The following is a 16,717-nucleotide window of genomic DNA, read 5'->3' on the forward strand; positions in this document are numbered from 1 at the left end:
TCGTATTTAGCCAGCATCAAGTGTTTGGCACCATTGCCGAGGAATTGTTTTAAGAAATATTATGAATTGTGTGTTCTTGTTAATTTAGCCATTTATTCTTTATTTTTGTTTGATTTTATTCTTTTATTCATTTGTGTTGTTGGTTATTCAATGTTTTAGGTAGTCTATAACCAGAAGGTCCAATCTTGATCTAGTAGACCCTCTACGAGAACTAGAGCAATCCCTCAGACAGTTGAGGAAGCGATTGAATGTAGAAGAGGAAGAGATTCAAGTTGGAAAAGCCGTAGACGAGAGTGAACCAGAAGACACTACAGTAAAGATGGCAGACGCCAACGATAATAATGAGAATAACCGGACGATGTATGATTTTGGGAGACCATTGTTGGAGGGGACGCGAACATGCATTACGAGACCGGTTGTCACCGCCAATAATTTTGAAATAAAACCTAATGTGATTCAGATAGTTTAGCAAATAGTTCAATTCAGAGACTTGCCAAATGAGGATCCAAACGCGCATATAGCAAGTTTCTTAGAGATTTGTGATACCTTCAAAATTAATGAGAAAATAGACGATGCAATTCGTCTCCGCTTGTTTTCATTTTCTTTGAGGGATAAAGCAAAGCAGTGGCTACAGTCGCTACCTCTAGAAACTATCATTACTTGGGATTTTTTGGCAGAACAATTTATGTTTAAGTACTTTTCTCCCTCTAAAACTGCTAAACTTAGAAATGACATATCATCTTTTATGCAGTTTGACGATGAGTCAATGTACCACAACTGGGAGAGATACAAGGACCTACTTAAATGCTGCCCACACCATGGACTACCAATCTGGTTACATGTATAAACTTTTTATAATTGTTTGAATTTGGCTACTAAGTAGATGGTAGATATAGTTGGAGGTGGTTCGTTGAGCAGCAAAACACCAGAGCAAGGCCAAAGTTTGATAGAGGAGATGGCCATAAATAATTACTAGTGGCACACTATTAAGAGCAGGACAGGGCGTCAGGGGAATGTACATCAGTTGGATGCCACTGCAGCCTTAGCGGCTTAAGTGGAGTTGTTGTCCAAGAAGATTGATAAGCTCCAACTGCCTGTCCAATCAGCTCAAGCAGGCTATGAGTCTTGTGGTGGCCCGTGTTATAGTGGCAACCGTAAATCAGGAGGTATGTTTGCTTCCTCTTCTTCATCTAACCATGAACAGGTGGATTATATGGGGAGTCAGGCTACACAACATAAGAACCCGTACAATAACACCTATAATCCAGGATGGAGGAATAATAACAACCAGGGGCTACTGGGATTTAAGTGACTACATCAGCAACCGTAACAATCTATTCTCATATCTCAGTCTCCTCAAACTCAAGAGAAAAAGCCTAACTTAGAGGAGCTGTTGATAAAGTTTGTGTCCACTTTAGAGACCATATTCCAGCAGACGGAAGCAGCTCTTAGAAATTAGTAGGCCTCTATTCAGAACTTAGAGAATTAAATAGGCCAGATTTCTAAGATGATGGTTAAGATGCAGCAGGGGACTTTGCCTAGCAATCCAAAATCCAACTCGAGAGAGCATGTGAACGCAATCACTTTGCAGACAAGTAAGTATATTCTAGGTTCTTCTCCTATTTCTAATAATGATATTGATGTGCAGGTAGATTCAAGCAGGTAGAAGATAACAAGGTGAAGAAACTAGAGAAGAAAGAGGCAAAGAAGATTCCACTAAAGGAATACCAGCCCAAAATTTCAAGTAGCAGTTTAGTAAAATTGTTAATGTATTTAAACAACTGCACATAAACTTACCTTTTGTTGAAGCTATTTTGCAGATGCCTAGATATGCGAAGTTCTTAAAGGAGATCATTAGCAACAAAAGGAAGTTTGAGGACTTGGCATTCGTGATGCTAAATGAGGAGTGTTCGGCTATTTTCCAGAAGAAGTTACCGGAAAAGAAACATAATCCAAGGAGTTTTATTTGTCTCTTGTGTTATAAGTGACTTAAAAATTAGTGATGCTTTAGCTGATTTAGGAGCTAGCATTAATGTAATGCCCTACAACCTATTTGCTAAGTTGGGGCTGGGAGAGACAAAACCTACTAGGATGAGTATAAAACTAGCTGATACGTTAGTCAAGTATCCCAGGGGTGTTGTACAGAATGTGCTTATTAAGGTGGATAAATTCATATTTCCTATTGACTTTGTAATCTTAGACATGGATGGTGAGAGTAGTATACCTTTGATTATAGGTAGATCTTTCCTTGCAACATATAGGGTAACTATAGATGTTTATGATGGAAAACTTGAACATAGGGTAAGGGATGAGACTATTACCTTTGACTTGAATAATTCTATGAAATAGTCTTTAGATTATGATGATGTTGTGTATTCTATTAATGTACTTGATAATGTTGTTAAGACATAGTTGCAGGAAATGTTGGTTGAAGACCCTCTACAAGTTACTTTGCTAATGGAAGATGAGCATGAGCTGTCAAATGAGAAAGTGTTAGAGCATCTTGAATTTTTGTTAGCAAATGAGCCAAGCGAAGAGGATAATAAGTTTGTTGTAATTGATAGGGTAGGTGTGCAGAAGTTGAGACCATCAATTTAGGAACCACTAGTTCTTGAGTTGAAAGAGCTCCAAAAGCATATCGACTATGCATATCGAGACAAAGAAAACAGTTTGCCTAACATTTCAGCAGTAGACTTGACACCCGAGGTGAAGGAGATGACATTGCCCTCTTTAAGGTAGTACTAAAAGGCATTTACTTAGAAGAATGCTGATAGTCCAAGGATTAGCCACTATTATTGCTCACCCAAGATTCTTATGGACGACATCCATAACCTAGCAATTCAACCGCAGTGCAACTTAAATCTGCACATGAAGGGAGTGGTCAATGAGTCCAGCTAAATTACTCGGGAAAAGAAAGCACTTTAGGAGGCACCCCAACTTGTATTTTATGTTTTTGACATTATGATCATTGGTTTTGGCATATTTTCTTAGTTTTAGTCTTCATTTTCATTTTATTTTTGAGTTTTATATGCCATTTGAGTGTTTTGTTCATATTTTTTATTTCTTCTTTTCTGCCTTTGGATTGCCCTATTGCTGCTGTTTTTTATATTTGAACTTGCTGGATTGTGAGCCGGTTTGGTGAATTAGTCAAAAAAGTTATGCTGCTGAATTGAAAATTGACTAATGCAAGTGTGCTTAGAATGCATAATGCAAATGTTATACTGTTATGATGTTGTGTTATGCTGCTGCCACATTATGCTTTATCATTTTATTGTCTCGCTATATTGAAATGTGTTGAGATTCCATAATGTAGATGTGCTTAGAATGCTAAATTTCTATTATATTGCGGTTAAACTGCTGCTATTATTATATTTTGACTTTGTTGACTTTGGCGAGTATTTTTCATCTCCAGCAACCGATGATGCACCTCCTCTAGTACAACCACCACCACTACCAGCTGAGGCACCACCACTGCCACCAACTTAGCAGGATGACTAGGGTAGTATTTCTTCATATTTATCTCTTTTTCTTTTTGTACTTATTATGTTGCTTCCCAACTCCTTTACATACTACGGGCAGTGTGTCCTTCAAGTGTGAGGTGGGTAAGCCATTGTTTTAGCTTTTCTATATTTTCTTAATGTTTTTCGATTGTTGTTTATTGTATTATTGATGATGTATATATTTAGGATACTTATTAACTTTTTGCTTATCTTCGAAAGATTGATAGTTATGATTATAAGCATGTGATTTTTCCTCCTTGTTGTTTGTTGCTTTTGGAATATTATTGAGCAATTTTTAATTTATTATAACGGTTGGGTTAAACCAGTAATACTTGACCATTCTTTAAGTTAGTTAATTTAAATTTGATTAGTTGTTGTGTTTTGTGTATGAATTGATTAAATGATGATTTGATTAATGATATTTGGACACCTTATGCAAATGTACACACTTAAATTGTGAGTTTTTGAACCTAATTGAGCATATATCGTAAATGCTCCTTTTTCTTGTTTGAATGTGCATTGTGTTCTTATTTCTAGTACTTGTTCGGTAATGCTTTTTGAGGTCACATAAATAATCAAATGTTATGAAATGATAAGGGCACTTAAGATTCACCATTGTAGCCAAAAGCCAATATATTAATGTTTTCCATTATTTAGTCAAGTTTGAGACTATCCACTTTCTTCATTTTTACCATTTTGTTTTATCATCACACTTTGTTAAGCCTTTCGTTTGTTGATTCCTACCCTATTTCTAGAATTTTTACAATATGTTCATTGAGTTTTTGGATAAAATACTGGTTTTATTTGTACTTTGAACTCAATAATCCTTTGAAAATTTGGTTTAGATGCTCCCTTCAATCCAAATAATTTTGTTCTATTGTTTCTTCTTATGGGATAAATCTTAAATAAATCCAAGTTAAGAGATGGTCTACCTATTGAATGATTTAAAAAAAAATAGGTGCGCAAAAAGCTATAGAAGATTGACAATTTATTTTTGTAATATTTTTAGTAATTTTCAATAGTGAAAGAGATAGAAATGGGGGCAAAGTTTTGGCATGAAAAAGAGAAGAAAAAAGACAACTAGTAAAAAAAATCAAGATTATTCAGTTGTCTTGATAAAAGAGCGTATAGATATAAAAAATAAAGGCAAGGTTACAAAGATAAAAAAAAAAAGTAAAAATAGAATAATTTAAAAAATTGTACATAGTTTTTTAAAACTCAATTCAAGCGTACTTTTTAATTTAAAAAGAAAAAGAGAAAGACTAATTGAATGGCTAAAGCTGGATAAAAATTAATTTGAGCGACTAAATGGAATCCATCTAATCTAATATGGTTTAAACATATTATTTAGTTTGATTATGATTTAAAAATATAAAAAAGAAAAACTGAATTAAATATTAAAAAATTAATTTTTAAAATTTTTAGTTATTTTAATTATCAAATAAATTGATTAGGGTCAATATTTAAAAATTTTAATATTTATTATATTCAATAAATAACTATTAATTTTATTAAAAGCTATCTAATTACTAAATTAAATCAAATGTTAAAAATGTTGGGGATTTTCAAATTTTCACATATGGCTTGGAATTATTTGTATTAATTGCTAGTTAAAGGAAACAAACAAAAAGAAGTTTATTATCAAAGTACACATCGATCTCCAATGCTTTAAAATTTAAAGATTATTTCACTATTTACAAATTTTTTTAAAAATAATTATAAAATATTTCTATTTTTTAAATATTTCCTGCTGTTTTCATAAATACCCATTCTTTACTTTTTCTTTATCTTTTTTATTTCTTTAAAATTAATTTTAAATACTTTACAGATACATAACGTACACTATATTTTAGTAAATATATACCGTTTATTGTTGAATATTTGAGTTATATTTTGTTTTATTTTAAAGAATTTTAAATATCTAAAATATACTATTATTTGGCAAAAAAAATATTTTTGACGTTCAATTTTTTTTTGAATTTGTATTTTTTATTTAATTTGAAAAAGATTGAGATACCTGTGTATGCTTAACGTATACTATTTTTGATAAAATATATACCTTTTGCTATTATTTATGTCAAAAGTATACCAGACATACTTTTTTTCTTTAATTTATACTAAACATATTTTTTTTTTTACGTTTTAGCAATTTACCTTTTTTTTAGATATGATATTCTTAATACATCTCCAAATCTTTAAACCTAACGTATACTTAATGTATATTATCTTTTGTTATATATATATATATATATCTTTTGTTGTGATTTATGCTAAAAGTATAAAGTATACCCGACATATACTTTTTCCCTTCAATATATATTGAATATATAGTCAGCACCCATTTTTCGGATCTAGATATCGAAGGAAAGATGAAAAACCTATAATGAAAGTTACTGCCTTCTTGGGTCTTAAGAGGAGATGGACAGGCAAATCCGAGGCTGGGGCCAAGGTTAATCCAGCTGGAATTACCTTTTTGAAATTAATTTGGACATAGTTGTCAGGAAAAATTAAGTTTGCAGATCAAAATGATAGTTTTATAAATTCAGGGACTTAATCATAATTTTTAAAGCTCCCCCTGTATAGAGCCAATCGGCTCTACTGAGAGCGGATTGGGATTTTTGCACCCCGACGTTATTTTTTATGACGATTTCACGTCTAGATACAGAGTCTAGAAGATTTCCTTAACGATAATTATTTAAGTTTTAAAAATAAAATTAGATATTTACCAATATATTTCTAAAATCTATCGCTTTCTTTAGGGTTTCCCTTGAAACCTTACCCCTATAAGCAAAATAGGTGATTAAGGTTTTAAGAAAGGATCGAGAATTGAAAATTGCGAGTAAGTGAAATTGATACTTGAGAGACACTGAAAAAGAAAAACAGAAAGAAAATTCAAAGAAAAAAAAGCATACATTAGAGGATCCAAGCCATTGAGAAAGAACAATGTTAGAAAATAAGCCATTGAAGAAAGAACTTATTTTTAAAAACTATCTCTAATATCTAAAAGGTTTCTCTAAGCCAGTTCCAACACTAGATTCCTACCCAGTTTTCATCGCCTAAAACCTGCAGATCCAACATTCATGGTAATAACCTTAGGGTTTCTTAAATCATACATACACTATTATTATTTGTCACTTAAAAGAATTATAATTTGAAATTATCAATCTCGATAATAAGTTAAAATCATACAATAAAAAATATACTAACAAATACTCATATAAAATAATATAAATATTTATTTATACATATACTCTGTATACACATATCCTGTCATCACTACATAAATTTAATTGATTTATTATGTTTTGGAACTTTGTTATGCGAAAATCGTTCCAATGGCCAAAATGAAATTTTGCTTCTCCAAATAATTACTGTTGGGTAACCAAAATAGAAAACAAAGTTACTACAATACCCATAGTAATATTACATATATATAATCAATAATTAAGTTTATAAGGTAAATTTGGTAATCCACTTTAATGGATAATATAAAAATAAATTCTTAATTAATTTACATTATACATTATTATTGTTATTATTATTATTATTATTATTATTATTATTATTATTCAATCAATTTAAATTAGAGTAAAAATGAGATAAAATAAAATGAATTCAAGAAAATATAATATTTTAAATTTAAATTCATGAAAATGAAAGTAAAACAACACACGAAAATGCCTTAAAATAATTGGCAATTAGAGAATGCATAATACTTTTTTGCACTAGAAGATGTTAAATTACTAAAATAACTCTACAAAAATATTATTTTAAAATAAAAATTCAAGGTGTTACACAATTGAACTATCCTTTTGTATTTTTTTAAATCAAGCCAAATATTCTTACGTTTGATCAGTTAAATTATTGTTTTGCAAATCCTTTTTCCAAAGTAAATTGATGTTCCTAATCTTGATTAATGAAATATCCAATTAACTCTTACTTTAATAAATTGAACTATCCTTTTGCACTTTTTTTATCAAACCAAATATTTTTGCTGTATTCAATTAAACTATGAAATTAGCTCTTAATTTGATCTATTGAATTATCATTTTGTAATGTTCTTCAAATCAAACCGAATTTTTTTATTTTTGATAAATTGAATTATACTTTTACAATGTTATTTGTTTCAATTAAATCGAATAATCTTTTTCTAATTTTACTATCAAAGTAACTCTTACTTTTATAAAATGAACTATCCTTTGAATTTTGTTTAAATCAAATTGAATATTCTAACTTTGATCGATTTAACTATCAATTTAATTCTTTTTCATCAATTGAACTATCGTGTTATATGATATCATGGTTCATAATTTATATCTAGTTCACAATGGTTCCACATTATATTTAAATTAACAAATAAAGAAAAATAAAAAATCATGTACAATATTGTAATAGTTATGTATAATATTAATAATTAAAAATCAAGTTTATATTGATTATATAAAATAAAATAAAATTGCTATTGAAATACTACTATATATTAATTTTTTTGTATATTTATGTATCAATTTGCCATTATTGATGATATCATATAGTAACTTAAAGGCTAATTTTGTATCACTATCCAGAACGTGCTATGTCATAAAGATATTTGTCATTCAATAAACATTATATTTTCATTTAAAACTGATATAGGATTGTATGAATGTGCAATGAAGAAAACAGAATCAAAGTTATTCTCTTATGTTTCCAAAGTAGTTATTAAGATTTTTTAACTCAACAATTAAATATAATAAATTTAAATATAACATTATTATTAATAATAAAAATTATTAATAATAATATAATAAATTTCTTTGAAAAGAACTAAAATTAATGAAGAAAGTGGATAAAAGTGAATGATAAAAAATGAAAATAAAATACAACAAAAAGAGCACAAAAAAAAAAAAAATTGTCTTTAATGACTCGGTCCAGATATAACAATCCGGTCCATTGGACTCAGCGAGTGAAAAGAAAGAAATTTTATAGAGAGAGGCCCGGCTATAAAAGAAAAACCAACATGGAGCCCTAGCGCTGGTAAAGACTCTAACTGCTGCTCTTCTTCTTTCCAGGGTTTTCGCAGGACCGCCAGGGTTTTCGTAGGGCTGCCAAAATGGTAAAAGCTAAACTCCTTTCTTTTTTCTTCTTTCTCTGTCTGTTTCGAATCTTTGAATCTTTCTTTGTTGAAATTAAGGTTCTTTCGAATCTCTAGTGTTTAAATTTTTCTTTGTTGAAATTAAGGTTCAATTTAAACTGTACCCTTATTTGCTGCTTTGCTAACAATTCATGAACGGATTCTTCAATCGAGAGACAAACTTTTGATGTTTTATTCAAGGATATGTTGGGTTTCTACTAATTAAGAGAGTTATCCTTGAAATATGGATTCTTGGATCTAGAGATGATTTGTTATGTTTCCTTTCATTTGGGTTTGTTGGGTAATTACTATTATTAAAGAGAATTAGCTTTGAAATATGGATTCTTGAATCTAGAGATTTATTATGTTATTTCATTTGGGTTTATTGGGTAGTATTGATAAAGAAACTCAGCTTTCAAATATGGAATAGGATTATTGAACGTAGAAATAATTCTTGATGTTTTGTTCATTTGGTTTTATTGGTAAAGAAAGCTGGCTTGAAATGTGATTCATAAATTTAGAGATGGGTTTATGCTAAAGAAAGTTAGCATTGAAATTTACCGAATTTAGAGAGCATTACGTGTGTTTTTCCATTTAGACTGGCGAACATGTATAAAAGCTGGTATCTTTCTGGAGATGTCGAATTCTGGTGTTGTTAATACTCCATGCTATGTGTAGGTTACCCTTAAAAGAAACCTTGCTTGCTCTAAAATGGAATGGTAGTGGGATATTCTAGGGATTGAGTACCTGTCTGCAATTGTTTGATTTATGATGACAAGAGCTGTTCTGCAATTGTTTGATTTATAATGACAAGAGCTGTTGGCAACAGATTACTGGTGTTGGTAATGATATTGTTAGGTGAATTTCGATTTTATTTCTCGATAGTTTGCAGATTCTTATTGTAGGTCATCGTGGTAGTTGTCATTTAAGTGTTGCCAAATCAGGATTTCCTGTTATCATCTGCTCTTGTTCATGGTCATTTCAGTCGTAGTCTCTACAAGAAAAGTCAAAATCATAAACTTATCTAATTGTTAGTAATTTTGCATATTTAAGAGTAGAAAACTGTTTGCTATTAGATTTGGCTTAGGTTTCTAAAGTGATAACTTGTGTTTCGTAGGTGAATGTTCCCAAGACAAAGAAGACTTACTGTAAGAGCAAGGAGTGCAGAAAGCACACTTTGCATAAGGTGACACAGTACAAGAAAGGGAAGGATAGCCTTGCTGCACAAGGGAAGCGTCGTTATGATCGCAAACAATCAGGTTATGGAGGCCAGACAAAGCCTGTTTTCCACAAGAAGGTACATTTTAGTAACATTTGCAACTTTTCTTTGGCAGAATATGATGTTTTAGTCTCTTGACAACCCCAAAATATTAGCTGAAGCATTATTTTTTATTACTTCAAGCTGTAGAGATGCTTGTGGTATAATTATAACGTATCCTGCACTTTTCGTTACAGGCCAAGACTACCAAGAAGATTGTTTTGAGGTTGCAGTGTCAAGGCTGCAAGCATGTATCTCAGCATCCAATCAAGGTTTGCCATTTATACAAGTGTTCATATATTTGCTTTTGCCATCCATATAAACTCTCTTGTTAATGTTCTTATTATTATCTTGTAGAGATGCAAGCATTTTGAAATCGGTGGAGACAAGAAGGGAAAGGGTACATCTCTTTTCTAAATGCAGATCTACATCCAATTTTTTGCATGTTTCCTACTTCTAAAGCCTTGTGCTTGAGCTGGATCAAATCTACAACATTTCTTGTCTTTATGTTAGTTTCTTTTGTCTTTATGGTAGTGTAATTGATGATCAATAGCAATCATGTTTTTTGTCAAGGGTGAACAAGCAATTTTAATTTAGTTTTGAATGCATTTTTATTTGAACCATATTTACTTAAATTTCACAAACTACTTGCCACATTCCAAGTAATCTACATTCTTCAAATCTGAAGTTAAAATCAGCTTAACACTCAAAATATAAGAAGGTTTTGAAAGATAACAGAAATGTGTTATTTCTTGTAGATGTTATGAGATTGGTAAAACTTGATTATTTAACAGGAAATTCCCAACAAACCAATTTGAGTGTTGATTTTCTCTTTGCCTGCCAAAATCTTAGCATTTCTCTTGGATACCGTCCTTAAATTTTCGGAATAGGGTGATCTCATTTTTAATTTGTTCGAAATTTTAATGGATATTGACGAAAGAGAGTTTTGTAGTATGGAAATTAACAGGTTTAAAGTTACGAATTAAATATTAGGATTTTACTTATATTAGTCTTAGAATTTAAGGATTAGGTTAGCTTAGTTCATTTTGTTTATATTTTATTTTCTTCATGAATCATAAATACAAATTAATGTAGCTAATCATGTAGGGTGACTTGTATATTTTATTGAAGAGCTATCAAAGTGTATAAAATAAATATTTTGTACTAGTTTAATTAAAAAAAATTATATTTTTATATATTTTTAATTGTATAAGAAGTTCAACGACCCACTCTGGGGGCCCGTGACCGGCACTAGGGAATGGGTAGGCTTAAGGCCACCGAAACCCGTAGTAAGCCTTACCAACCCGCAAATCCAAATATAAAATAGTCATAATTGTCTTGCATAATACATCATCAAACTACCAACAAGAGTCGGAATAGTTATACAAATTTTAAAATTTCCTACTGCGGATACTCTAGAGTAAAAATGACAAGTATACAAGTACAAGATAATTACAAAAGTCCGAAAAGAAGAAGTCGACTGTCGAATGTGCTAAGGCGAAAGTCTTTAATCACACCGAAAAGAATTACAACCGGCGAGTGAGTCAAAATCAAATAATCTAAGGGCTTTTGCAACCTTCACATGATATATTAATTATTCAAAACAATATACCAATTTCGAATATAATTGCAGTCATAATATAAAATCATACACCATAATAATAAAATGATAAAAGGAGAGTGTAAATAAATAAAGACATTTTTACTTTCACGGGACGTGTGGCTAAGTAGAACCCTAACCCCAAATTCTAATGTACCACTTTGGCTCTCTTAATCCAATAAGATCGGGCGCCCGAGAGCAATGCTTCGACTGCGGACCTTACCTCCGACCGGGTCACTTAAATATCCAAATAAGAAATCTAGTAGCCATTCGGCTCTCTTAATCCAATAAGATCGCTCGAGAGCAATGTTTCGACCGGGGACCTTACCTCCACCGTCACTTAAATATCCAAATAAGAAATCTAGTAGCCATTCGGCTCTCTTAATCCAATAAGACTGGCGCCCCGAGAGCAAAGCTCGACCAGGGACCTTACCTCCAGTCTGGTCACTTAAATTTCCAAATAAGCCGGCGCCCCGAGAGCAATGCTCGACCAGGGACCTTTACTCCGGCAACCACACTCTACTAAGCCCAGAGAGCGATGCTCACCGTAGGCAGTCCTAATCTTTCTTTCTTAAAATTTTTACCTCTTTACCCTTTTCTTATCTCTCTCATATTATATTGGACACTCATCCAACTCCTATGTTCTACTGCCGTCCCATCCTGAGTCATCATGCAATATTAAAATTGGTAATAAAGGAAAAACATATTTAAATAGTAATTAAAAGCATCATGCAAATGATAATAATAATAATTGAATGAAAAATTGAAATTGCAAATAAATATTCACAGTAGCAAATCAAATTTTATGCATGACACGTGCGTAAACGATATATGACTTTAACTCACAGGTTTGGCGACCTCCTAGCTCAGCTCCGGTGCCTCGGTAGGAGCGAGCCGAACAGACAGATCATCTAATCACGGAAAACAATTTATCAAAACGATGAAACAATTACAATAGATCCTAGGTCTAGATTCCTAGGACTGTCTAAGAATCTCGACTCGGAGAATTCTACCGAAAATCCGCAGAACCTCCCCTACAACACGAACATTACCCCCCGTAAAAACGGGTCCAGACTGCCGGAAAAACACTCCAAATACTTACAATTAAAACAACGGAGTCGGGTCCCCAAACTTCACTATTTCCCGACCCGCCACACAAAGACAAAACACAAGGCAGTAACCGAGGACAATTATTTTGACCCACAAATACCATCAAATACACAATATAAACCAAAAGACACAATTAAACTAAGAATTTCTAAAAATAACGGGCCAAAGAAAATTACCGAGACGCTCGATCGCTCGGCCGACTACTTCCAGCCACGGGAGTCCAATCGACGATCCGAACACACCATCGGACTCACAACGACGCTACCGATGACGATCCCCGCCCGATTTTCCGATCCGACACCCGACCATCCGGAGAGATTTGCGAACGATCACGGCCGTCGATTTGCAAACGAAGCCCGATCGCCACGAAACCGGTCATCGCGAAGCTTGAGGAGAGTCGGGATACATCCTCCGATCATCCATCCTCCTGAGTCACGGAAAAGCCCAAACACGCCTACCGCCACCATTTTCTCTCTCCACCGGATCTTCCGTCTCCCGGCCACCACAGCGCCGCCGCTACCAAAAGAAAGCCCTCGCCGTAGAGAGCCGATCGCCACCCAACTCCCTAAGCCGCCGCCACACGCCAATCCGCCGCCGCCGGAGCCGCCGCCGCTGCCGCTGCCCAACAAGACGCCGCCCGTCGGCCAACGCCCACGCCCGACGGCCGCCGCCGACGCCCGCAACGCCCTTCTCTCTTCCCGACGCTCGCACTCTCTCTCTCCTCCTTTCTTCTTCCCCGACTTCTTTTTCTTTCAATATCGACATTAGGCCCCCGAACTTTTCCTTATTACAATTTGGTCCCTCAACTTTCTTAATTACTTACAATTTCATCCCGTAATTCCAATTTAACCCCCAAACTTCTTTTTAGCCTTACAATTAAGCCCTTAACTATTTAATTTTGGGCCAAATTAGAATTCGAAAATACACAATTACAAAATACCCCCGACCGACATATTTATTTACGAAAATACCAAACTCACAAATTTCCATGAAAACCCCATAAAAATAAAATTATACTTTCAATCCTTATTCCAAAATAAATTTCCAATTTAGTCCTAACACACAATTAAATTAAATAATCAATTTTTCCAAATTTCTTTTATAAACACATCCTTTACAATTCTACCATAATTTTCCAATATATAATTTTACTTATATAAATATGCATTTGGAAAAATTTGAATAACCAAAATATAATCATTTTAAATTAAACCCAATAATAATGAGACTAAAATTAACTTAAATAAAAACTCATTATTAAATATATAAAAATTCCGGGTGTTACAAGGACCAAACAATATTATTTGTTTTTTTTTTTAAATTAGTCCATTAGTCATTTGATTTTTGACAAAAATAGACAGAGGGGCTATTTAGTATAACAAATTGAAAATGGAAAAATATTATATGACATTGAAAAGACGGGTACTAATACAACATAGAAGTAGAAATTCTTACCATGACACAAAAGTAACTCGGATAAATAGTTAAATATTTTTTAAATTTATATTTCAGAGCCAAATAAGTCTATTTTTATTTGTTTGTTAAAAATGGATCTAGAATTTCTAATTAAGGATCAGATAAATCTAAATTTTTAAAAAAGATTTATAAGTGTGTCTATCATACTTTTTATTTAAATTAATAAAATAAATATAAATTTTAAAATTAAAGATTAATTTTATTTAAAATTATTTTTTATTTTCTTAAATAATTAAAATTAACAATTATTATCTCTATTTCATTATTACTGTCTTATAAACTATTATCAACACTGCTGCCATTATTTTTATTAGTTTAATAAGAATTTAAATCTATTTTTAGCTTTTAAATAGTAGTTATAAATTTATTTGTAAAAATTATTAATATTAGAATCACTTGGGTCCGAGTATAAATTCGAAAGGATATTTGATCCTTTGTCCAAGGTCGTTCTACAAATAATTGGAAAAATTATTTTTGGTCCTTGAATTTTTCACTTTTTTGACATCGAATCCTTACAATATATACATATAGATCTTTGAACTATGATTTATTACTTTTTATTAATAATTTTGACAATGTCAAGCTTTTTACTTACAAATTCTCTTCCACACGGGTATAAAAGGCACCGGTAAAGATTCTTAACTTCTTCTGCTCTTCTAGGCTTTTCTATTAGTCATAAAATTTCCGTATTAACTACATAATGAAAATTAACATATAATGATGTTAAAAAAGACTTCCATTATTGAATTTAGGTTAGAGAGGTTTTATTTTAAGATATTAGAAAAATAAATAAATAAATAAGAAGTAGAGTTTACCATTTTGGCACTCCTAGAAAAACCTAAGAATCTTTAATAGCCGAATTAATACCATAATCAACCAATTTTAGAACTGAAAACAAATTGTGTATAATTATTGTAGGTATAATAATTAATTTTCTCCACTATTATCTTTTTAGGATATTTTATTTTTAATACGATAGATGTAGCTAACACTTAGCCGAATATTAAATCATTACCAAAATAATGAGTAAGCTAATAGGCCATTTCTAACAAATAGTTCATCAAGATTAACATTGTGTTAATGCCCGATAAACTAGTTATAATACAATTTTGTGATACTTGTCATTCAAAATTAATATTTTAATTTAATTATTACTAGTTTTTTAATTCACTGCGTTGCGTTGCAAGCGAATGTTAATACTTAGACTCATATATTATTTATTATATATATCTTTCTGATGTAATTTTTGTACTTAATTCGAGAAATAAGATTTTATTTAATCTCAAAATTATTTCTCATATAATGAAAAAAAATTCATCTCATTACAAAACATTTTGATTTTATTTGTTAAACTTTCAAAAAAATAAAAATAATAATTAGTACATGATGATGGTTGTCAGAAAATTCTATGATTTTTAATATATTTTTAATTATTAATAATAATTTTATATTTATAATAATCAAATTTTTAACTATAATATTTATAAATTGTATCAGCTTATCAATGTTGCTTGCTTTGATTGTTGAACCAATTACTGGGGAGGCGATTGAGAAAATCTATGGCAAAAAGCATAAAATAAGCTAAAGAATTTATAATCACTAATTAATATTTTAATTAAGAATTGCTTTAAATATTCGTTAATCATTCATTAATTAGGTTTAATTTTATACTAATTTTCCTGATCTTCAGTGTAATATACAAATCGCCCTTATAATTTATTTATTATAACATTAAAAATTTAAATTCTAGCTAGTAAAATTTAAATATCTTAAAGTACTTATATTCATTAAATCATTAAAAATTCATATAATTTCATTTAGTGGTTCCCACTGCTGATCTCAATTGGGTATATAAAAATTGCCATGAAAATGTCAATGTTAGGTATTTGGCAGGATGGCTTGTCATAAATTTCCATTTTCACGTTACAGAGGTCAAATTATGTAAGCTTCCATACTCCTTCGATATGGCAGAAAATGCAAAATTAATTAGGGATGAAGAAGGTTTCAACTTCATTTGTTTATTAAAGCTCTAAAATGACTAAAGAATCTGTGTTTGATCCAATTATCAAATTGTCAGCTACAATTAATCAATAACCAAAACGTTTCATGTCAATATGTATGAATATTATGAAAATAATAAATTCTAAGTCGATTTAGTGTCGTGTATTAAACTTTAATCCGGACATATATATTTATCAAGTGTTTGATCTGTAATTCTAAATTTTTAATATATAATCATTTATGATCTGAGTTGTTTCCTCTAATTATATATTTTATAAACAGTTTGTGTTAAAAATTATTTGGATCAGTTTAATGCTGAATAAAGTAATTACTGACTATATTTATTAATATACTCCTAATTAATCGTAGAATTGGTGACTAAAAAATATACTAATGACCTTGAGCAAAATGGGCAGCAAAATTGTAATGTAAAAACAGAGCCAAAGTTGATTCCTTCTAAAATCAAATGCTAAAGTGGGATAAATAATAAAAATAAATAAATTTTTAATTTATAACTAAATAGATACTGAACTTTATGTTTAATAATACCAATGAATTTTTCTGGCAAAGTGTAAAAAAAAAATTATATGAATGGTCATCAAAATTTATAGTTTGTAACAAAAAAGTACTAAAATTTTAATTTTAAAAGATATATAGAT

At 31.0% G+C, this 16,717-nt stretch overlaps 1 protein-coding gene and 1 non-coding gene across 2 annotated transcripts; one reads left to right on the forward strand and one right to left on the reverse strand.

The window, feature by feature from the left end:
- Positions 1-718: 718 nt before the first annotated feature.
- LOC112534222 lies at positions 719-825 on the reverse strand. The gene has a single exon (XR_003078523.2). It is a non-coding gene; the product is annotated as a small nucleolar RNA R71 (small nucleolar RNA).
- A 7,613-nt stretch (positions 826-8,438) lies between these two features.
- Positions 8,439-10,494, forward strand: LOC8276827 (60S ribosomal protein L44). Its single transcript, XM_048372471.1, has 4 exons — positions 8,439-8,595; positions 9,731-9,910; positions 10,069-10,143; positions 10,229-10,494. The coding sequence occupies exons 1-4, from the start codon at positions 8,593-8,595 to the stop codon at positions 10,286-10,288; spliced, it is 318 nt and encodes a 105-aa protein (XP_048228428.1). The 5' UTR covers positions 8,439-8,592; the 3' UTR covers positions 10,289-10,494.
- Positions 10,495-16,717: the final 6,223 nt, after the last annotated feature.

This window comes from Ricinus communis, chromosome 3, assembly GCF_019578655.1.
Source record: "Ricinus communis isolate WT05 ecotype wild-type chromosome 3, ASM1957865v1, whole genome shotgun sequence".
Classification (NCBI taxonomy): Eukaryota; Viridiplantae; Streptophyta; class Magnoliopsida; order Malpighiales; family Euphorbiaceae; genus Ricinus; species Ricinus communis.

Excerpts from the sequence above, each read along its gene's own strand:
- LOC8276827 (XM_048372471.1), top strand. Across the intron at positions 9,911-10,068 it reads AGCCTGTTTTCCACAAGAAG|GCCAAGACTACCAAGAAGAT; the intron begins GTACATTTTAGT and ends TTTTCGTTACAG. Across the intron at positions 10,144-10,228 it reads TATCTCAGCATCCAATCAAG|AGATGCAAGCATTTTGAAAT; the intron begins GTTTGCCATTTA and ends ATTATCTTGTAG.